The sequence below is a fragment of the Scaptodrosophila lebanonensis genome, unplaced genomic scaffold (assembly GCF_003285725.1).
Source record: "Scaptodrosophila lebanonensis strain 11010-0011.00,11010-0021.00 unplaced genomic scaffold, SlebRS2 tig00000024-arrow-pilon, whole genome shotgun sequence".
In the NCBI taxonomy this organism is placed as follows: Eukaryota; Metazoa; Arthropoda; class Insecta; order Diptera; family Drosophilidae; genus Scaptodrosophila; species Scaptodrosophila lebanonensis.
Window position 1 is genome coordinate 22,105,282 of NW_022060538.1, and position 23,502 is coordinate 22,128,783.

General features: G+C 40.4%; 3 protein-coding genes across 10 annotated transcripts; 2 read left to right on the forward strand and 1 right to left on the reverse strand.

Moving 5' to 3' along the window:
• The first annotated feature begins 209 nt into the window (after positions 1 to 209).
• On the forward strand, positions 210 to 18,534 carry LOC115620261 (neurexin-3). Of its 8 annotated transcripts, none has more exons than XM_030513413.1 (12): positions 210 to 2,428; positions 3,369 to 3,842; positions 4,066 to 4,494; positions 4,562 to 4,946; positions 5,010 to 5,380; positions 5,446 to 5,566; positions 10,185 to 10,332; positions 10,840 to 11,597; positions 12,035 to 12,385; positions 12,455 to 12,690; positions 14,131 to 14,470; positions 16,982 to 18,534. In XM_030513413.1, the coding sequence occupies exons 1-12, from the start codon at positions 1,454 to 1,456 to the stop codon at positions 17,977 to 17,979; spliced, it is 5,586 nt and encodes a 1,861-aa protein (XP_030369273.1). In that variant the 5' UTR covers positions 210 to 1,453; the 3' UTR covers positions 17,980 to 18,534. The 8 variants fall into 8 exon arrangements, with proteins under 8 accessions (XP_030369273.1, XP_030369274.1, XP_030369277.1 ...); XM_030513414.1 differs by having other exon boundaries at positions 14,152 to 14,470; XM_030513417.1 differs by having other exon boundaries at positions 12,455 to 12,645; positions 14,152 to 14,470.
• Positions 18,535 to 21,620: 3,086 nt separating this feature from the next.
• On the forward strand, positions 21,621 to 22,512 carry LOC115621150 (probable prefoldin subunit 5). The gene is made up of 3 exons (XM_030514708.1): positions 21,621 to 21,791; positions 21,912 to 22,121; positions 22,183 to 22,512. Exons 1-3 carry the CDS (start codon positions 21,693 to 21,695, stop codon positions 22,372 to 22,374), a joined length of 501 nt encoding a protein of 166 aa, XP_030370568.1. The 5' UTR covers positions 21,621 to 21,692; the 3' UTR covers positions 22,375 to 22,512.
• LOC115621149 lies at positions 22,436 to 23,353 on the reverse strand. Its single transcript, XM_030514707.1, has 3 exons — positions 23,101 to 23,353; positions 22,614 to 23,036; positions 22,436 to 22,560 (listed from the first exon to the last, which is right to left on the reverse strand). The coding sequence occupies exons 1-3, from the start codon at positions 23,314 to 23,316 to the stop codon at positions 22,492 to 22,494; spliced, it is 708 nt and encodes a 235-aa protein (XP_030370567.1). The 5' UTR covers positions 23,317 to 23,353; the 3' UTR covers positions 22,436 to 22,491.
• Positions 23,354 to 23,502: the final 149 nt, after the last annotated feature.

Here is a 23,502-nt window from a genome sequence, read left to right on the forward strand (position 1 = left end):
TTGTTGCACACACAATTGCTTGAAAATTAAAATTGTTTTATGGCTGCTAACGGATAAGAAGCGCGTTGGCAGAGTCGCCTAAGCCGCGTGCTCCCATTCCGTGAATAAGCTGTCGGAGCTTTTGTTATCCATTGGAACCACTGCGAAGAAATTAAGTTTCAAATTGCAGTTCAGTCTTGTCGTGGATGCAGCGCGGATCGATATTAAAACTTCGAGGAGCGGAAGTGCTGTGAAAAAATTTCGACACAAAATTTTTCTACTCCCTGCTTGAGAAAAAATCAAACTACTATTTCTTATACAGCGCTGCCTGGCTAACTAAAGCGTGTCCTTCATAATTCGATAAATAAATTCATCTATGGCAATATGCAATAAATGTTTAAAGATTAATTGGGTGATAAAAGTGCTTGAAAAGTTAACAAAATAGAAAAGGAATTGTGTAAGCCAAACGTACGAGACAAGTAGTCTAGCCAATAAAACAATAAATCAATTGAAATAATGATTAAACGTAAATAAAATTGAGCGCTAGATTCGTTTTGCCACCTGAGAAGAGATAAAATCAATTAAAGTAATCGTAAAATGTTATTCATGGCGCGTTTAAAATTCGCCTACGTACAGTGAAAATTTTTTCCGATTTTTAGTATGTACATGTACGTTGGAGCGCTCGTGGGCGCCACAGCAATAGCAGCAGCACCACCACCACCAGCAACAACAGCAGCAGCATCGGGTGGCAGGGGCGACTCACGAGCTTTTGCCCCCACCTTCATATCCACATCGCTAACGTTTGTGTGACACGTCAATGGCCACAGCTAGTTCAAGTGCCAACACAACCCCCAACAAGAAAAGCAGCAACAACACATTGTAATCAAGATGTGTGTGCATGTGAGAAATTTGCAGGTCAATATGCTAATTAAATGTACAAAATTTCAAAAACTCAAGTGCTATAATAATAACAATTGCAAATCAGGGCAAAATTAATAAAAAAAAAAGAAAAAGTGAAGCGATTTAACATCCGCAGCCAACTTCGCGTATGCGAGCTTTTGACGCAAGCTCTCTGACGCGCTCTCTCATGCTCACCACGACGAAAGCGGCGACAATAGCAACAACAACAACATTGAGGAGTGAAAATAAAAAGTTCAATGAAAAATACACGCACGGATAAAATTCCAAAGTGTCGAGTAGTAATAGTACGCACCAATACAAGGACACGTTGAAAAGCTGCTGTGAGTGTAAGTGTGAGCGTGCGCTTGCCTATTTATTGGCTGTCAGTCATATGTGCGCAAAGCTTCAAGGACTGGAATACGCTGAGGCATTTTACGTTTACGCGCGCAACTTGCGTGTGTGCGTGCACGTGTGTGCGTGAATGAACGTGCAAAGTGCGCGCAACGCAGCTCCAACATATCACAGGACATATTCGTTGTCATCTAACAAGCTGTGAGACTATGTGCTTTGCACCATGACCCCACTGCTGAGAAAACGCGTGCAGAGCGCTGAAAAAATGACCACGGGAAATCAAGAGCCATCGCCATCGCCACTGACCACCAGCTTTAGCACCACCATGAGAACAACATTGCTGCCAAGCCAGCAACATGTTAGGAAAGCCCACAAGGCCACAGCCACAGCTACAGCCACCGACAACCACAATGAAGAGAAGGATGACATGCATTTGCTATTCAACAAGGCGCGTCGACGCCGAAGAGATGCAAATCAGGACGAGAGACGACTGCGTCAGATGAGGCAACCCATACAAGTGGAGTACAGACGCTCCTATCGCGTGCTCATTGTAACCGCGCTGCTGGTCAGCCTGGCCGCCTCCTTCGTGACGCTCACCGCCGGCTTTCAGCTGGATGGTTCGCAAAGCTCGTTTGCCACCTTCCGTAAGTGGTACACCGGCCTCAATGGCACATTGGAACTGGAGTTCAAAACGGAACAGCCCAACGGACTGGTGTTGTACACCGACGACGGCGGCACCTATGATTTCTTTGAGCTCAAGCTTGTGGAGGGAGCATTGAGACTGCGCTACAATCTAGGTGGCGGTGCCCAAATAATAACTGTTGGTCGCGAGCTCCATGACGGACACTGGCATAAGGTGCAGGTGCTGCGCAACGATGACCAGACATCGTTAATTGTCGACGGGGTCTCGCAACAGCGCTCCACCAAGGGCAAGGAGTTTCAATTCGGCAAGTTTGCAACTAACTCGGATGTTTATGTAGGCGGTATGCCCAACTGGTACAGCAGCAAGCTGGCGCTGCTGGCCCTTCCTAGCGTCATTTTTGAGCCCCGTTTCCGCGGCGCTATACGCAATCTTGTTTATGCGGACCAGCCGGGCGGCTCAACGCGACGACAGGAGATGAAGCAGCCGCGTGACATTAAATGCGGCGACGGACCTTGCGATCATAGTGAGATGCCAGCCCGCGAGAAGGTGGCAAGGGTAAGTCATCCACTCTTCTTCCTCTCTCTCAACAAACTATTACTACGAGAACAAAGTCAATAATTATTTATCGTAGATGGTAGAACAGAGTAGGTGTCCAAACCAAGAAACCCAATCTTGAGTTAAAATGAGCTTAAGAGTGAGACGCCGAAATGGAGCGAAAATATAAATAAACCAATCAAATATATATTAATTTCTTACAACTTGTAGACAGTAGAAATAATTTTTCTCAATAGATTTTGTTTAGTGTCAATCCTTTTAAGTTCCCTTAATTGCAATCTTTGGAGTTTCTAGGATTTGTTTTTTAATCTGCTGCTTAAATTCACTGCAATATCTTCATGAAAAAAAGAAGCATCGAAGTACAATGTATTTATATTGAAACCATTTTTTTGTTTAATGTCCCTGTTTGAATGCTCCTTATTTTAATATCGGTGTTTACAAAATTGGTGAAAACTTATAGATATTATTTTAATTGTTCTGATATAGAAATGGTGGTCTAGTATTTGACTCTGAATCTTTATTATAATTTTAATAGGATATTAGTTGTTAATGATCTACTGAAAGAAATTTTAAGAAGTGGTTTCGTTAATGTAATTGGTATTATATTGATAAATTAAGCGTCCATTTGCCCCCACAATTAGAGTATATGCAAATGCCAGAAATAACTCCTTCTTAATTCGGCACTACTCTGTAGCTGATTTATAGAATAAATAATGTGTGAAAAACTGCAATGCAAAGGATTACCTTTGCAAACCTTTTTTTCTTTTTCTATTTTTTTTGCTCTTGTTCTTGATGAAGCATCATGTCAGCATGTCATTATAATTGATGACAATATATTGTATACCTTAATGGTTTCATGGTGCATTAAAAAATTTTTAAATAGTTTATGTGTCGATGTTTAGTTTAGTCTAATTCTTGGGTAATGGTACACCTTTCGCAGGGAGTGCGCGGTAATACATCGGACGCATGCGAGCGCCATGATCCCTGCCAGCATGGCGGCATCTGCATATCCACTGATTCCGGTCCAATTTGTGAGTGTCGCAATCTCGAGTACGATGGCCAATATTGCGAGAAGGAGAAGGCGCCATCGGAAGCAACGTTCCGCGGTACACAGTTCCTCTCATACGATCTAGGCCAGACGGGCGCCGAGCCCATTGTCAGTGCCCAGGACGCCATCTCGTTCTACTTTCGAACGCGACAGCCCAACGGACTGCTCTTTTATACAGGTCACGGCACTGACTATCTGAATTTAGCGTTGCGCGATGGTGGCGTCTCCTTAACCATGGGTTTAGCAAATGGCAAACAGGAGATGCACATAAAGCCGTCGAAGGTACGTTTCGATGACCATCAGTGGCACAAGGTTACCGTGCATCGCCGCATCCAGGAGATCTCGTCCATAACCAGCTTCTGTCGGGTGAGTGCAACTCTATTAGCGCATATAAGCAGTAGTGTATAATTTTTGGGGATCGCCTAAATATTAGTTTAATTTTGAAGACCGTGATTGAATCTGCGCCATAATTGCTGCGCGTATGGCAGTAAAATAATGTTTTGTTGTTCACTTAGGTCAAGTTTTTGAAGCTCGAACTATGTGGCGTATGCGTTATAAATTGTTATATGTACTCGTGCTCTGTCCACAGCTGGTCACCGTTGTCGACGATGTCTACACGGATCACTCACACATAGCGGGTAAGTTCACCATGCTGTCCTCCTCCCGCGTCTATGTGGGAGGAGCGGTGAATCCTCGCGCCCTGCTCGGCGCACGAGTGCACAATAACTTCGTGGGTTGTCTACGCAAGGTGGAGTTCTCGGCGGACACATTGAATTTGAATCTAATAGATCTGGCCAAGAGTGGCTCCAAGCTCATACAGGTGGCGGGTAATGTGGAGTATCAGTGTCCCAGTGGCGATCCACAGGACCCGGTTACATTCACGACGCGCGAATCACACTTAGTGCTGCCACCCTGGGAGACGGGAAAACAGAGCTCCATTAGCTTCAAATTTCGCACCAAGGAGCCGAACGGCATCATTATACTGGCCACTGGCTCCAAACAGCCGCGAGCTAAGAATGTAAGTAATACGGGCTTAGATATTACCTAATCTAAGAGCATCGCCCTAATCGACCCCTCCCCCACAGCCCGTGCTTATAGCCATTGAGTTGCTGAATGGCCATATCTACATACACCTGGATTTGGGATCTGGCGCATCAAAGATTCGCGCGTCGCGTCGCCGCGTCGATGACGGTGACTGGCATGACCTGATCCTCCGGCGTAATGGGCGCGATGCGAAAGTGAGCGTGGATGGGGTCTGGAACGACTTTCGCACGCCAGGCGATGGCACCATCCTCGAGTTAGACGGCCACATGTATGTGGGGGGAGTAGGGCCCGCCTATAACAACATTGCCTGGCCGCCGGCCATTTGGACGGCCACGCTGCGCCAAGGCTTCGTCGGTTGTTTGCGTGACCTGGTGTTGAGCGGCAAGGCGATCGATATAGCGGCCTTTGCACGCGTGCAGGACTCGGGTGAGTACTCGCCCGGCCCAATCATGGTCTGATTTTAGCTGATAATCCGTTTGCTGTGCGCAGCTTCGGTGAAACCTTCGTGTCATGTGCAGGGAAACGTGTGCAATGGCAACCCCTGCCTTAATGGTGGCACATGCCTGGAGGGCTGGAATAGACCTATTTGTGACTGCACGGCAACACTCTACGGCGGTCCGACCTGCGGCCGCGAGCTGGCCACTCTGGCCTTCAACGGCAGCCAGCACATGACCATTTGGCTGGGCAATGGACAGGGCAGCAAGACACAAACGGAGGAGTTGGTAATACGGTTCAAGACATCGAGGCCGGCTGGCCTGTTATTGCTCACCAGTGCGGAGTCAAACTCACCGGATCGGTTGGAAATTGCTTTAGTAGCGGGGCGCGTTCGTGCCAGCGTCCGGCTCAGCGATCGCGAAAAGGTAGGCTCGGTCGCAGGGTGAAGGCTGAAAATATAACTTTATACGTACTATATGTTTCTTTGCAGAACCTCCTCGCTGGCCAGTCGGTGCTTAATGACAACAATTGGCACACCATACGCTTCTCGCGTCGTGCCTCCAATCTGCGTCTACAAGTTGACGGGGCTCCCCCTGTCAGGGGTATGTTATGTATGTATCAACAGCACATCTATTGCCCTACTACGTGTCGTGCCGTGTCGTTTTTTTAAGAAACTCCCGAATCTCAGGTCTCCCGAGCATAAGTTTTGAGCCAACGTGCTCCTGCCAGGACAGTTCTGATTCCAATTGAATTCATTTTCAAAGTTTAGTCCCATATCCCACTGAAGCAATGAAAATACTTTCAGCATTCACTATTCAGACTGCCATGTCTTCTGCTCAGTGTTGACCAATCACCCGCCCCTTTATCCATGTGTTAAGATGTGTCAGGGTGCGTGTGAAGGTGCTAGTTGCCACAACCTTTAGACAAACCCATGGATAAAAACAGACAATTGAAAGTGCAGTCGGCAACAGTTTTTCATTTTCTTTTTCTTTCGATTCTTACGTTTTGGAATTTTCATTTATTTTATTTTCCACATACTCACATACACATACACATCCACACCGACACAAACAGACACACACACACAAATCCAAAAGATCTATATGATACAAAGCAACATGAAAAGTATTTAGCGAGTTAAGTTTTTATTTTGAAACTCATTATTCATTCTACGTTTTTCGTAAATTTTTAATGATGAACGAATTTGAGCTCCCACTCTTTTTCTCTCTCTATATATATACCTTAACTTTCACTGTCTTTAAATTTTGAAATTTACGCATCTATGAAATAGTTTTGAACATCACCCGAACACACTTTCACAAACTGACGAGTACATCGAGTCGCTTCCAATCACCCGTATACATACTATGTTTGTTTCGTTTTACCCCACATGCTGCTCCAGTCGATTAAACATCATTTCATTTTCAGTTGTTCGAAAATATTCGTAAATATTTTTGCAATCATTAGTTTGATCATTTGATTAGCTATTCCATAGCTCATTGGGTTCATCCATAAGCTTTATTTCTCAAATTGTTAGTTCAAATAAGAATTTTTGAAACATCTCGATGTTGTGTTATAATTTATGATACTGAACCCTTAACTTTCGTATAGTTTGTTTGATTTTTAAATGAATTTCCAATTTAAAATCAAGAAGTGTGCCAGAAACAGTCAAAAACATGAGACAAATAAGAGAGACACACACAATCATAAATCAGCGCTCGTACCAAAGACAATGCCAGCGGAGGCTGCTCTATAAATATCAATCAATGTTATAAATATTAAATTGATTGTCTTGTAAATTGTTTTGTCCTTAAAGCAATATGGAAAGCCCACATACTTGTATGTGCTTAAGTTTTGTTCTTGTTTCGTTTCTGTTAATTGTAAATTATAATTCAATTCGGATAATTGTATATTTTAGTTGTGGTGGCTTGAATTTGAGTGCAGAGCAATGGAAGCGATAGTCTGTAATAACATAAAATTATTTTGTTAAGTGCTAAAATATGAGTTACTTAAAGACTACTTATTCCTTGTACGTAACATTATTTATTGTACTAGTTTCGGATTTCTGGAAAATATTCGAAATTCCTTGTGTTGATAGAATTTCTCAGTCTCTTTTTAAATCCGATAAATATTTCAATTGAATTTAATGTTATCTCCTAAAGCTTCTCAGTCAGTTTGCATTGAATGTGTGTCTTCCTCAAGCATTATCGAATGCTCTCGCTGAATTCCATTCAGAACTTGCCTCAAATCAAACAAAACCACAAACTATGAGTTATGAAGAAGTAAAAGATTGTTTAGTTGTTGTGTAATTTACATTATTTTCATGTAAATAAAAAAGATTTTACAGGCATAATATAATCTTAAAAATAATCATAATTCAAAATATTGCTGTAACATAAACTAAACAACAACAATCAACACGTGCGACATGTTTATAAACTACAAGTATAATTGAGGCGTATGTGTAAAAACAATGAGACAATTTTAAGAGCAACAACAACTACATCTTCAAGTTAATAGTACGTTGTGAAAAAGGCAAATGTGAAATGCAATTTTCAAATCACACAATGTGATCTAAATGACCTTTTTCCAAAAAGAAAAATGAGAGAAAAAAACGAAACGAAAAAGGCAAATTGCAACCTAAATAATTTCAATTTTTTTTAGGCGAGAGAAAAAATCGACACGCAAGAACTCGGTGGAACATTTTTTTGCCCCAATCGCTCGATAGCAGTCGCACACGCGTTGGCGCGACTAAAAACGCGACCGGCAGCCGAACGACCTATTGAGACGAGAAGGCAAAACAATGTTTGGAAGCGCCCAGGGCTGTAATTTTGCACCATTTAATATGTAATTAGTTTTGTGTTAAGTAAAGTAAACAAAACAAAACAAAACCAAACCAAACAAGAATTGCAACTAACTATCAGTAAATAAACGTGACTCAGTTCTCATTGTGTAAGTGTACAAGAAAATACATGGCCAGAACGGCATGGGGCCAACATACGAGCTCGCGAGTGCGCGAGTTCGGCGCGGCTTTTCGCTGTGTGGGAGCTCGTGGCCCGCGGGCTGTCAGTACACTCACACACAAGCAGACTCGCACATATACTTGTACACCTATAGAAGACATACACACATACAAACGCACTGGCACACACAGAGCTGCACAACGGTGTTATCTACGCGCACGCAACGCACACACATACATACGCATAAACATACATACATACATACGCATAGAAAGTATGTATGTGTGTAGGCACACGTCAACGTTTGCATGTGCGCACCAAACTAAAATGAAGTTATAAAGCATATTAAAATGAAAACAATTAAGTAAAAATCGCATGACTTATTGTCTCTGCTACGCTGTAATTCTCGCTCTAGTCTCTAGCCTCTAGCTCGGTCTCGCTCTCTCTCTCTCTCTCGCTTTTATCAATTCTCCCTCTTTCTCTCTACTCGAATTTATACAATACAAGTATAGTATATGTATGAAGTAAAATGTATATATGTATTGCAAAGCAAGTGAAGTGTACGAATAAATAAATATAAATGGGCCTAATTATTGTGTACGACCGCACTTAGTTAACGGCGAACGTGCGCCATTTTGCACCACGAACTGACACAACAACAGCAACAACCATGCCATGTTTGTAACGCCATTTGCTCGCTCGCCCGGTAGCCCCCGTCTCAGTCTATTCTCATACTCAGTTCTAGCTCCAATTACAATCACAATTACAATTTTTGCCATTTGCATGTGTATGCACAATCAAGTTGTCAATCGTGAACGCGATATGGCCATGCAACACCTGCGCTCGTTAAGTCAAATGCACCGTAGTCATACACACATATACATAGTATACTCGTACATACATATATACATACATATACATGTGCCATACCGCAGGACCCGGTTATCGAAATCAAGCCAGCAACGATTACAACGAAATCATCGATCAAAACTTGTTCAACATCGGCATAAAGACACACACTCACGGAAACATACAAGCAGACACGGCCACACAGAGAGACCAGTCGATGTTTAGTTTCAATGTCGTTTGACTGTCGTTACCAACACTTACATACACATGTACATCGTTTGACGTATTGCGTTGAGCTAACGGTATCTTGAGCTCTCTTCAGTTCTCCTTACTGTCGTAGGTCTTTATTCTGTCACTTCATTATAGTTTTAGTTTCTCTTTAGTTCTCAAATAGCCTTTTATTTTATTTCTTGTCTTTTTTGCGAGCAATGCACCTAAACGAAAAGTCACCGCCACGTAAAAAATGTAACACACACACACACACTTTGACACCCACACCAACTACTAATCAAGTAATCAACAAAATGGAAGCATTATTTGTGTACTATATATTCGTATATCGAATCTAAACAAATGCGCACCCTAAAACTTATCTTAGCGTACTACTATTTTTGCAGCATTTGTTTTCTTGTTTTCTTTTTCTCATTTAATTTGCGCAGCTGGCGTTGCTAACGCATATAATACCACATAAGTACAAACATACATGCATACATATGTACATATGTATAAGTATGTTTGTATGCGGTATTTGATAGTGCTGCTCAAAAGCTTGCAACGACAGATCTCGATTTCAATTTCAATTTCGATTTCAATTTCGATTTCAATTTCGATTTCAATTTCGATTTCAATTTCGATTTAATTTTTTCTTACTTTTTCAAGTTAAGCTACTTAACATACATAATTACTTATATTGTAAACTGCACCTTTCTATAGTATTTATCAAGCTGCAAGTACTTTTAAGTACAAATACTATTGCAACAACAACAACTACAACAAAATCCTAACAACTCTAACAATCAGTCACCACAGACAGCAATATTTATATTGCTAACAACAACAGCAACTGCTTGAATTCTTTTGAAACAACCTTAGCTACTATATGTCTACTAAAAAGCATACATACCTACCTAATTATATAATCGTACTCTACTAAATACTATTACAACTATTTGAATACATATGTATACGTATGTGCTTCTTGTAACTAAAGAACAATCGTTTGTCACCTATACTCTATATCAATCAATATATGTATACCAATATATGAATATATATACATATATATTTATGCCATATAATAACGGTACTTACTACCAACTATGCCTTACATAATTATTAGAGCCTAGGCGTAGGCTGTGCACCCGCAACCAAGAGCCCCTTGAGTTTTTATCACCCTTGTTGTTAATTTTTTGCACAGCTGAGACAATATTGGGCCGCCACAGCACCATGGAGATACGCTCCATACACCTAGGCGGTCTGTTCCATGCCGAGGAGGAGATACAAATGACGTCGACCATGCCTAACTTTGTGGGTCAAATGCAGGGCTTTGTGTTCAATGGGCAGCGGTAAGCAGAACTTAAAATTAAAAATCAATATTATCTCTAGGCCATATATTAATGTCTTATAAAATATTGCATTGATTGTGAGCAACATCCAATCAATGCGGCAATGCAACAAACAAGTATCAGATTTCATTAAAAGAGTTCTTCATCTTTCAAAATAATATACTGTTAATCATTTTAATTACTCAAAGTCCTGTTTAAAAGCCAGACTGTAAAATGTGTGGATAACAGAGACAGGAAGAGAAACACTCCGCATACAAAGAAATTCAAATTATTATTTCAAAAGCGATATCATCGTTAGATAGCAGAAGGTGATAATATTCTAACTTTGCGAATTGAGTTTTAAAATGGGAGAAATCTAACTTTTGTAATTGCAAATATTTTCCTCAATAATCCAATTACAAGGACTAAATCAATTGCTCAAATTTAAAAGTACGATTAAAAAACAAACAATCAACGCATACTTTTTATTTATGCAATTCAAATATAATATATTTGTTTGCTCCAAAGGTATCTGGACATTGTGAAATCACTGGGTCCGGAGTTATCGGCCTTGCCCAGTGCCACCTTTAAGCTGACGGCGCGATTCGTCAACTCACCACCAGGACAACCATATCATGCCGCGACCTTTCGTTCCAAGCATTCCTACGTGGGCCTGGCCATGCTCAAGGCCTACTCCAGCATATCGATAGACTTTCGCTTCAAGACCGTTGAGCCCAATGGACTGCTCATCTTCAATGGGGGACGTCGTAATGACTTTGTCGCAGTGGAGCTGGTTAATGGACACATACACTACACCTTTGATCTGGGCGATGGGCCGGTGACAATGCGAGATAAGTCCCGGATACACATGAACGACAATCGCTGGCATCAAGTCAGCATTCGTCGACCGGGCCCCAAGACGCACACGTTGACCGTGGACGATTCGTTTGAGATCATCACGCTGACGGGCAATAACATGCATCTCGAGCTGGCTGGCATTCTGTACATAGGCGGTGTGTTCAAGGACATGTACGCCAAGCTGCCGGCGTCCATATCCTCGCGCTCCGGCTTCGAAGGCTGCCTGGCCTCGCTCGATTTGGGAGACACCTCGCCTTCGCTAACAAACGATGCCGTAGTGCCCAGCTCGCTGGTCGTTAGCGGCTGTGAGGGACCCACCAAGTGCAGTCAGAATGCGTGCGCCAATCGCGGTGTGTGTGTGCAGCAGTGGAATGCCTATGCTTGCGAGTGTGACATGACCTCCTACACGGGGCCAACCTGTTACGACGGTGCGTATACAAGTAACTCATACAAAAATCAGAAAGTACAAATGTCGCATTTGAAAGCTTAATACGCGGTAGAATAAGATGAAGCGCTGTTGAAGGACTCTCCAAACTTTCTATCAAAAATTAAGTGGCATGTACTCCACCTGAAACGTCTTATGAGTCTGAAACGAGCACTGATCAAAAATCTATCTCCCATGATTCAATTGGGTTGATTTGCTTGTCGAGATCCACAAAAGAGTTCCTAGTGATCTTTGAATAATTGCAAATGATGCCAAGTGATCGCTATAACCACAGACCTTTGAGGATTTAATGTTACCTTTTTGAACTGCTCTTATCACACTATGCAGCATTATGTTGTCTACCCAGATAGTCGAATTCGGTACATTTTTCCAAATCTTGGGTCACTCTGATTTGTGTGTATTTGTTTCTACTCATTGCAGAGTCCATTGCGTATGAGTTTGGAAACAATAAGGGAATAGTGCAGTACAATTTTCCAGAGAGCATGCAGGCCGACACTGAGGAAGACAACATCGCGTTGGGCTTCATTACCACTAAGACAGACGCAGTGCTGCTGCGTATAGAGAGCGCGACCACACAGGACTATATGGAGCTGGAGATTGTGGAGGGCAATATCTTCATGGTGTATAACATTGGCAGCGTTGATTTGCCCTTGGGCGAGATTGGCACAAAGGTCAACGACAATACCTATCACGTGGTCCGCTTTACGCGCAAGGGCGGCAATGGAACGCTCCAGCTGGATGACTATAATGTGCAGACGCTCAATCCGCAGGGTGAGTACACAGTGGTGATATACACAGTTGCCTTCCTCTCTATGTGCTATATCTTGACTTTGTCTGTAGGCCATCACTCGACGGTGTTCAACACCATGTCCAATATTCAAGTCGGCGGCAAATTCAGTCGCACTGGCCGGACGCGGATCGAACGACCCTTTGCGGGCGTCATAGCCGGTTTGTCAGTAAACAAGTTGCGAATTTTGGATCTGGCCGTCGAGCGCGATCCCCACATCACTATACGAGGAGATGTTCAATTGGTAACTGGAGTATTAGATAGAAATGATCTGCAGAGAATGCAGCAGGTTAGGGAATTTATTTGAAATTTTATTTGAATTCCTCTCAACTTTCAACTTTCCAAGTATTTTTCTCATCGTATTCAACAAAAAAAAAAAAAAAAAAATTAAAGTTTATTCGAAATTCTTTCTTTAAAACCAATACTAAACCAAATACATATGTAATAAGCTTAATGCGTTGTAACCAATATACATATATGCGTTGTGAACCCCCTTTCCCAGCCGATTTGATCGCACTGAATGCTGTACAGTTTTTCGACTATTTCCATAACCAGCTCAAATCACAAGTCCTGTCCGACTTAGTTCAGTTAACATTGCGTTCAAGTAGCGTTCAATACAAACAAAACTGCCATTTATCTTTCAAATTGAGGAAACTGGGTTCAAAGCCCCAACTGCTATATGTTTAACATTGAAACCTAAAGTATTAGCTGATAAATGTATAAATTACTTGTATTAGAAACGCAGCATAACTATTACCCTTTTTCTTTTTCTTTCGTTCGATTTTGTTTTTCTGCCAGCGCTGCCACAGTCCCTGCTGATTGGGGGGCGTGGCTAGTTTTGTACCGCTTTTAAACGCACTTATCCAGTTTGCCACTAACACGCTATAACTTTTGATTTGTTGATCTTTGGATGCACAGCATAACAACATAATACATATGTATCTATAATTGTGAATATAACTACTATATAACAACCACCAAGTATATATGTAGTATATACAGATATGTATATAACATATATGATTTCTTTTTGCACTGTACTACTTGTAATTAAGCCAATTGGCCGCAATAACGCTGCATGACTCTACATAATCACACACACCCACATATACACATATACACACACAACTCAATACTAATCTGAACACTCACCACATAATCACAGAATGGCCAAAACTATGTATGTAGGACCCAGGTTTTTCCCTAGCGGATTTGAAAAGCATTCCCCATATCTGCTGGCAAATGGGAGGATAAGGAATAGAAAAATCTTCTGAAGGAAGGATAACTTTTATAGATTTCAAAAAATATAGTTTTATAAATTGCTTTAAACTAAATAAAATATATGATTAATATTAAACTTCAAATCAATAATAATAATAACAATAATAATGTTAATCGTAGAAATATATTTTTTCGACCATTGATTCCTTTTATATTGTAATTTGTTTGATTAAGCTGTGAATGGAATTTTGTCATGAGTACCAATAGAATGCACCTGTAATGCAATCGGTGATCTTTCAGGGGCTTTCTGAGGGCTTGAACATTTTTCAAAAGGATAGATTTATAAGCAATAGACGGTCCTACATACTGCTTACACACATGCACACAACTTACATACAAGTATATACTATACACGCCATACAAATATGTACCGCACTTACTTCAGTAACCACTTTGAAACAGTAACCACTTTGCCAGCTCGGCGCCAGATCAACTGAAGTAAAATTAGACTTTGAACTCTACTCGACAGACGCCAGCGAGTGGGTATCCGGGTGCCATAGATGATCTGATCTTCTCCGGTGCCGGCTCTGGGTGTCGCGGCGATGACGAGGACGAGTGCACGCCGCCCTTCGAGTCGGGCAGCGGCGATGATCTGATCACACCAGTCTATGTCCCACCTACCAAGCAGACGACTACCTCACAGCAGCAGGGGAACGTGAGTACCGATCGCAACAACAACACCAATGGAACAGAGCGTGCTTGTGATGATGAGGATTGCCTGCACGGCTCCGGCGACTATGGCGAGACTACAGAGCAGTTTACATCAACCAGCACTGCTAAGGGCGCAGGTGAGTTGAGCTTTTCATTTTGTTTAGCTTTAGTTAATTGACTCAGAGACGAAATTGCTTTTGATTTTGGCCAGTGTGCTGTCATTCTGTCATTGGCATTGAAATCACGAAAATACAAACATACACACACAGACGCACACACACGCGCGCACATCATTAAACATTAGCTAGAAATTCTTGTAAATATTTAAAACTTGTAACGAGTTAGCATAAGCTCTGGGAATATACTTATTTACATATGTACATATATAGTTTTGAAGTTGCTCTTTTACGATATATACTACACACACACACACACACACAGTAACACACTAGTACAGAAACACAGTTATGTTATGGGTAAGGCTTGCGCGCCTTAAACTATGCTACGCTTTTTGTACGCTTCCATTAGCAAAGCTCAAAAAAAAAAAACATACGTAATACCTATATACATACGTTGAAACCTTTACTGTACATACAGTTATACTTAATATTGAACTAGCATTAAGTAAAAGCACTCTCGCAACGCCTCAGCCACAACCATTGACAACATCACAATTCAATCAAGAACCAACCAACCAACCAATCTACCAACCAAATACGCTCGCTCAGTTCAATTCAGTTCAGTTCAATTCAGTTCAGCTCAGCTCAATCTCTATCAACCCCCCCCCCAAATTCAGTATCAATCTCAATCTCGGATCAGATCAGATCAATTCAGTTTCAGTAACGCATCATTCCACTCGCGTCATCTTCAGCGCCAACGTCGTCTCATCTGGTACTTTGTGCCAAATATATTTTCGAACAACTCGTACTTTCGTATCACCCACTACTACTCTGTTGTTGATGATGATGATGATGATATGATGATGCTTGTAATTTGAACTGACATGAGTACGCCTTATGTGTCTCTTTCAGAATGTGAACACGTCTTCATATTTCTGACTGTGATTGCGCCTTGGATACTCTGTAAATTTCCATAAAATACGTGTACTGTAGTAGCCAAAAATGCACATAAGTAGCACGACTAACTACTAAGCTCTCCTATAATTAACTAACTACTTATATACGATATCAGCAACATGCATACATATGTCTACTAATTTGTTTAGTATGTGTGTATAAAACAAATTGAAAGAAGCAAGCAATTATGAAAATACAAATACACGCTCATGCGCAACTACAACCATCAACTACTACAACAACAACAACAACAGCAATATCAACAAGCAACAAAAACAAGAACAACAAGAACAACATCTATTATGACTACTACAACAAGAACTACAACAACAAGAACAACAAGAACTACCACACCCATCAGTAGCGTGTGCACCCAAATACTATAAAAGGGGGGGCGGGCGTGTGGTCTATTATACATTCACACATACATGCATATATGTCTATGTGTGCGTATGTGTGTCTGTTTGTGAATATGTATTTATATGCAATATACATATTCGTATGTACATATGTACTTAGCAAGTAAGAGCGTATGAGCACTGAGGAGCGACGATAGCGAAAGGATCCCAAAGACACATACACAGAAGTACAGAAGTATTTCTTCCTATTAGTTATCTTTTATCCAATTGTACATATCAGCCGAGCAATACACAAACACATACATATACTCAGACACTGTGAAACAGCATATCTATCTATATACTTACATACAAGCATACGTAACTGAATTATACAAGTCGTTTGTTTTGGATGGAAAGAGCAAAGCTCCCACATTTTTTATTTTTGTTCTGAAAATCAATTGCAATTGAACCCATCCATGTGAAAGATCCCGATACTATGTATGATCTCGTGCAGTATGTATAGGGAGGAGAGGACGATAGTATACATTGTGTTAAGTCACCAAAAAGAGAGGACTAATTGAGAAAACTAAAATACGCCTGAGAAGAATTTATAGAAATGAATAACAATTTAAAAATGTTTGCTCTAAAATTTGTCCCCTAGTCTGACAAACTTGTTCAATATTTATTTTATTACATTCAATTTGTATAATTATGGCTAGTTCAGGCGGGATTGTGAGAATACACTTGAATATTTGATTTATATTCTTATTTGATAATTTGATATAAAAACAGAATCTGCGGCTCATTTCTGAGGAGATTGTGAGAATGGGCTTGAATGCTGTAACGAAAATGTTTGATTTATTTTGTTTTTTCATATCCTATGTGACTCTTTTGTCTCTTTTTATCTAAGACAAAGGACTAATATCTATAAATTATCTTGTCTATCTAACTTGTGACTTTAAGACGATGCGTCAAACTGTTGAATAAATTTTGAAACCAACCCGAATGTGTGTAGAATGTTTTTGGCGGGCGGTTAGTACTTAACATGGGAAACACAAAACTCAAAGCAAAAATAGTTTTTTAACATTGATGTGTCGTTTATATTGGCAACAGCAGTATCTCTTACACACAGCACACACTAATCACACACTCACCTTTACATACGCACACATACACAGAGAGATTTTCGCTTGAAGCATAACACTAAAAACAGCCTGCTCCCCACTTACAGAGTCCAATAACGAGCTGGTAACCGCCTCGACTACGGATGGAGCACCGCGTCGCAACGACCTCACCACGGAGCAGCAACGGAGCAGCAGCAGCATTAGCGTTGGTTCTGGATCAGGCAGCAGCACCGTTACCCAGAGCTCGTACGTGACCACCTCGGCAAGTGCCACCAGCACCCAAGAACAGCCCAGCAGCACCAGTGGTGCTCACACTACGTCCACACAACGCGCCACAACGACAAGTCGCACGACCAGCAGCACTACAACAACAACTACGACTACCACACAGGCCACTCCGCCACCAGAGATACGTAGCACTGTCACGGAACGCGAAACCACTCCCTATGACGTGTATATAGCAGGTGGTGGCGGTGGTGGAGGCAGCGATCGCGATCACGAGCGTATGTCACTGCCAGATGAACACCCGATGCCGTTGCCGCCACCGATGCCACCACAGCCAGACCCGCCGCCATATGGCGTGCCACCTTACGGGGGCACCAACTATAACACCAATGTGAATAGCTATCGACCCAAAGGCAAGGGCGGACGCATCAACTCGATCGAGGAGGAACGCACAGCGATGATCATTGGAATTGTGGCGGGCATACTGATCGCCGTCATACTGGTCATCCTGCTGGTGCTCTGGCTCAAGTCCAACGGCGACCGTGGGTACAAGACCGAGAGCGAGAAGGCAGCCGCCTACGGCTCCCACAATCCGAATGCCGCGCTCTTGGGCAACACGAGCACCAACGGCTCGTACCATCAGCAGCGGCAGCACCACCAGGCAGCGGGTGGCTCGCACCATGGCCAGCAGCAGGCCCAGCACCACAATGGACACAACGGTGGTGGTGGTGCTGCTGCTGGAGCTACAGCTAGTGGCATGATGTCCAGCGGCAGCGGCTCGCTCGGCTACGGCAGTGATGGGCGACCTCAGATGGCGGGTCTAGTGCAGCCAAAGGCTAAGAAACGGGACTCGAAAGACGTCAAGGAGTGGTATGTGTAAGTGTGTGGGAGGAGATGGAGGTGAAGAACAACAACAAAAACAAATAGGGTCAAATTAGCAATACAAAGTAATAGCGATGAAGAGGCAAGCAAAAATATAGTTACCAATACTCGATCTATATTTATACATACCTACCAACATACCTAAAGACAAACCTACAGACATACATACATATTAGTTAATGCAGTCAAGAACAATAACATTAAGTGTACAAAAATACAACAACTTCAAACACAACAACACATTTATGATGCAATGATAATAAGCGGCCGCGCACAAAACGCGAGACGTGTACAGGCGCGCGACTAAAAACGCGCCGATTAGGGTTTGTTGCAATAACATTTAGAATGAAACACATAACCAACCAATTACATACAGACATACATACATTCGTACAATATTTTAGCTGGAAAAGTATAATGTATAATGTTTTACAGCTGATGTGAACAAATTCTTATCAGATCACTGGAAAAGAAATTAAAGCAAATTAATTAAGCCTAAGAATTATAGCTTCAACTCAAGACTTGCTAAGGAGAAAATCCAAAAAAAAAATTTAAAAAAAACCAAAAGCATAATATTTACGTAAATATATACAAACAAATATACATATATCACTATGTTATACCAAAATGAAAATGAAAAAAAAAGAAATTATGCCCACTAGCCAATCAAATTATTGTGTAAAATATTTCGCCGCCATGCTACATAGAAAAAAGTGAAAGAAATGAAAAGAGGCCAGCAGCTTAGCGGACGGCAATTAATCTTAAATGCATTGCAAAATATATAGTATATATATAATTACGTTTAAAGCAAAGGAAACTATTAAATTATGCGAAAACACAATTTAGCGAAATTAAATCTTAATATACTATTATCTATGTATGTATAATTAATTAAACACGATATGAATGAGATGTCATTAAGTTAATGAACAAGTTCTGTTTGCGTGAACAGCGTGTAAAGTTATAAAATGTGGTGCTGTAATGAATTAGATCCCTCTGCCACGCCCCCAACTGTGGGCAAGCAGCGTAACGTTAAATACAATAATACTTATAATAATAACGCGATACGAAAGATGCAAGTATTAATGCTAATGAAAATGACAACAAAAACGTAAATGTTTGTTAAATTGAAACCGGCTTTAATTAGTTAAATTATAAGCGCAACAACAAAACCACAATCCCTTCGATTTAGTTAACCCACATTCGTGTGTAGGTATGTATGTATGTACTTCCCATTCGACTGTTTTGTTTGCGTGCAGCTCTTTTATGAATGAAGAATATACTTGTACACGTACATACATACCACTAGTATATAAATATATATACATAGATATAGTAGGTGAAGTGCAGCGGCTTGATTTTGAGTTGACCTCCAGCTTTCTCCTCCACACTCATTCCTATAGTGCCCGCACACACATACATACTTTTGATATGTAAGTTTACGTGTATGTAATTGAGACTATATATTGACATAGAAGACTTTATGTCGTATGAACTCGGACATATCAAGTAAGAAGACAACAAAAACAACATCTGTACACTCACACACACGCACACTTACACGCCACACTGAAGCGAACCTACCTAGCTTTTTTAACGAATATTTGAGTGGAAACGAATGTGAACAAAAATTACTTTACAGCTGATTATCAAAGTAATTGTATTTGAAACAACAGCTTTATGCGTATTTTTCAAGGCACACGCGACGTATACACAATCAGCAGCAACAAGGAACATACACACACGCACACCACACACACACACATACCACAAACACTTGTCCGCCATTGTGTTTCCTTATCAAAGTAAATATATAAAAATATTACATATATCATTTTGATGCGCTATTTAAAACTTGCCTATACATATATAGTATACATATACATATATACAAAAATTAGCAAATCAATTCTCTTTGTTTATTTACAACATCAGTGGACACTTTCGTACATTCATACCCATTTATACATTACTTAGCAAAATTACTTACTGACACTTAACTCTTCTTAACTTCTTGCAAAAAGGGATACACAAACACATGCATGCATATACATATACTCGAATTGATCTATATGTACATACAAATGTATGGGTGAATGATGGTATGCTGTATACAAATACCTAGAACGAGTCTATATAAATACATACATTAACACTAAATACATACATATATATTGCATTTCAACCAATTTTTGATATATTTTCGAGTTTTTTAAAACTTAATCTTGTATACAAGAGGAACTCAAAGAACTACAACAAAAACAAATACACAAAACTAGCAAATCAAGCAAAGGACACCTAGGACAATTACATGAACACAATACATACATATATACAAGACATACATATACTATTTATATACATGTATACAACATAAACGATATAATGATTATTATGATTATTATGTACTTATTATGCCCGTTCGATTTGATAATAAAAACAAAATGAAAACTTTAAACAATTACATACGATGATGATGCTGTTGATAAAAACGTAAGCAACTTTCCCACTAAATATGAAACACTCTCTCCAAAGGCTACAAAACTTTTTCTCTTTCACAATGTTAATGCTGCACAAGGAAATCTCTGCATTTAAAATAAACCTTAAAGTTTATTCATTTCTAATTTGACAAAAAAAAAAAAAAACAAAAAACACAAAACAAATATAATCCTTTTGCCTTGCGATTTTAAAATGCACACCCAAGAAAGAAACGAGTTGGAAAACCCAAATTCAAAATCCATATTCCTCACAAATTCTTATATTTAACCAATTGTTTAATTGATAAATATTAAAAAAAAACAACAACAAAAATCAACCAAATAAACGAAGGCAATGTTATGATGTATGATATATATAGTAAATGGAAAGTACAGTTAGTTGTATGAGTAAAATAGGTAAAGAAAGTAACTAAAAATCTAGTTGAATGGCCATAAGAACAGGATAATGGGAAAAGCTAAGTATCAATACCAAATATACATCTATTTAGGCTTAATATCATTGTTATCTAATATATACATATATATATATATATATATATAGATATATATAGACACACATACCAGAACAGACACAAAACAGTCAGTATATATATGCATGAACAGGAAAAATGTAAATGAACATGTAATGGCAGCGTAAAGCACAATTGCAGTTATATATATAACAAATTGTAATGTGTATGTAGAGGCAGTGATTGTTAAAGAATTTGCTTTGTTTTGTGTTAGATTTTATAATTTATCAGAAAAAAATGGTAAAAATGCATAAAAATACAGAATGACTGATAAAACACAGAATTATAGCATTGCATATAATAAATATAATAAAAATATAATTAAAAAGGAACTGAGTTTTTCTTACCATTCAAATTTTAAAATTTCTTCACAACGCGGATAAATTCAACAGTTCAACGATCTGGCAGCGCTGCGCTTAAACGTGTTGCATTCTTATTCCCTAGACCTATAGCAGTGATAACTATTAAAGGCAAGACATGCTGATGCAAGTAAAACCAAAAATTATATTGTTCGTTTTCTACAGTTCAATCTACATTCTAGTGGTAAGAGTTTCCATTAATATGTGTATATTAGTGGCAACTTTTCTCGGTGTATCGATAGTTATCGATGCGTTGACACACTAGTATCGTCCGCAGCAACATTTGCGTGTGACTTTAAGAAATATAGCTTTTTTAAATTATCACGTTAGGTAAAGGCACAGGTAATGGCTTCCAATGCTAGCAACGCTGGAAAACCAGAGACGGTCGACCTGGTAAAGCTGAGTCCTGAGCAGTTATTGCAGATCAAGCAAGAATTCGAGCAGGTGAGTCGCATGGGTGTGTTGGTTGTCGTGCATCGCATCGCGGAGGGGGGATTGGGGCATTGGTGATGCATGGCTGTGGAACTTTTCTCAAACAAGCCTAAAATGTTTCCGCACGTGTAGGAAATGACCAACATACAAGAGTCGTTATCCACCTTACATGGCTGTAAGGCCAAATACGCTGGCTCGAAAGAAGCACTGGAGTCCTTTCAATCCAATTGGCAGGACCGCCATATACTTGTGCCCCTTACTAGCAGTATGTACGTGCCCGGTCGGATCAAGGACCTAAACAATTTCATAATAGACATTGGCACCGGCTATTTCATCGAAAAGGTGAGAGATTATTAAACATTACTATAGATCTGGGCAGTCATGGCAGTTTTTTGAATTGCAGGATTTGGAAGGCTCCAAGGACTACTTTAAGCGTCGCGTAGATTACGTGCAGGAGCAGATCGAGAAAATCGAAAAGATACATATGCAAAAGACGCGATTCCTCAACTCTGTGATGAGCGTGCTCGATCTAAAGCAGGAGGCGGCTCTAAAATTGCACCAACAACAGCAACAAAAGTCCGAACAGACTGCCTAGGCATAACGCAGGAATCGATTACAGTTAGTCGAGTGGGCGACGCAGAACAAAGATTAAATTATTGAACTTTAAACAATATTTTTGCATTTAATTAACATAGTTCATTAAATTGTTTAACTATTTTTTGGCCTGATCTAATGCGTGGCTTAAAACGTTCACCTTTTGCTCGTAGGTCGCCTTTAAATCCTGTGAAGAAATATGATTAGTAAGCTAAGATTGTGAACTGGTAATAGTTGTACCTTAAATATTCTAGACTGTGTGTCGTACTCGGCGCGTAACTTGTCGTACACAGCCTTTGAAATGGCTAGCTTTTTCTCTGTTAGTGCGCTCTTTTCCTGTTCAGCTTTGATCCATAACTGTGATTTCCCCAGACGTGCCTCTGTGTGCTCGCATTCGGTGGTCTTCAGAGCTAGCATGTCTTTCGTTACCTGTAGCACATCTTTTATGGTATCAACCTGGTGCTTGAGCATTGCAATCGTTTGTTCCTGCTGCTTGTTCACTTTTGTCTTCTCAAAGAGCAAGGTTTTGGCTTTAAGTAGCAGTTCTTCCTGCTCCTGCCGTGACTTCGGCGCCTCCGTGCCGCCCAGCATAACAGATTGCTTTAGGGATTGCTCCAGCTGCGTCACCCGTCGTTTCAGTCGTTCATTTTCAGTGCTAACATTCTATGAATGATTTCATTTAATATGATTTTCCGACGTTGATATACAAGTGGCATGCTAAACTAACCTCAAAATCTTTTCGTAGCGCTCCAATTCGTTTACGCGATTCCTCTACCAGCGCTTGTTTTTCACTCTCCAGCGTGAAAACCATATCGAGCAGCTCATTTTGTGGCTGCAGCTCCGTTGGTTGCTCCAACACTCCATTTTCATTATTCAGTTCCATTATCGCGTCATTGTTGTTATTAACATCGCCACCGATGGCACCTTCTTCAGTTGCTGACATTTTAGTTAAGTTTCCAACAATTTACTGAGAACTTCGGGCAATGTGCGCGATATTTTCCTAACCAATATTTTTTCCTCTTATTTATAGACGATTTGGATGCAGTCGTCTATAAATAGCAACCGATTGATACTCACGCACGCTCTTCTGTTCGCTTCGCGAGAGAGATCATATGAAAAACATAAACAA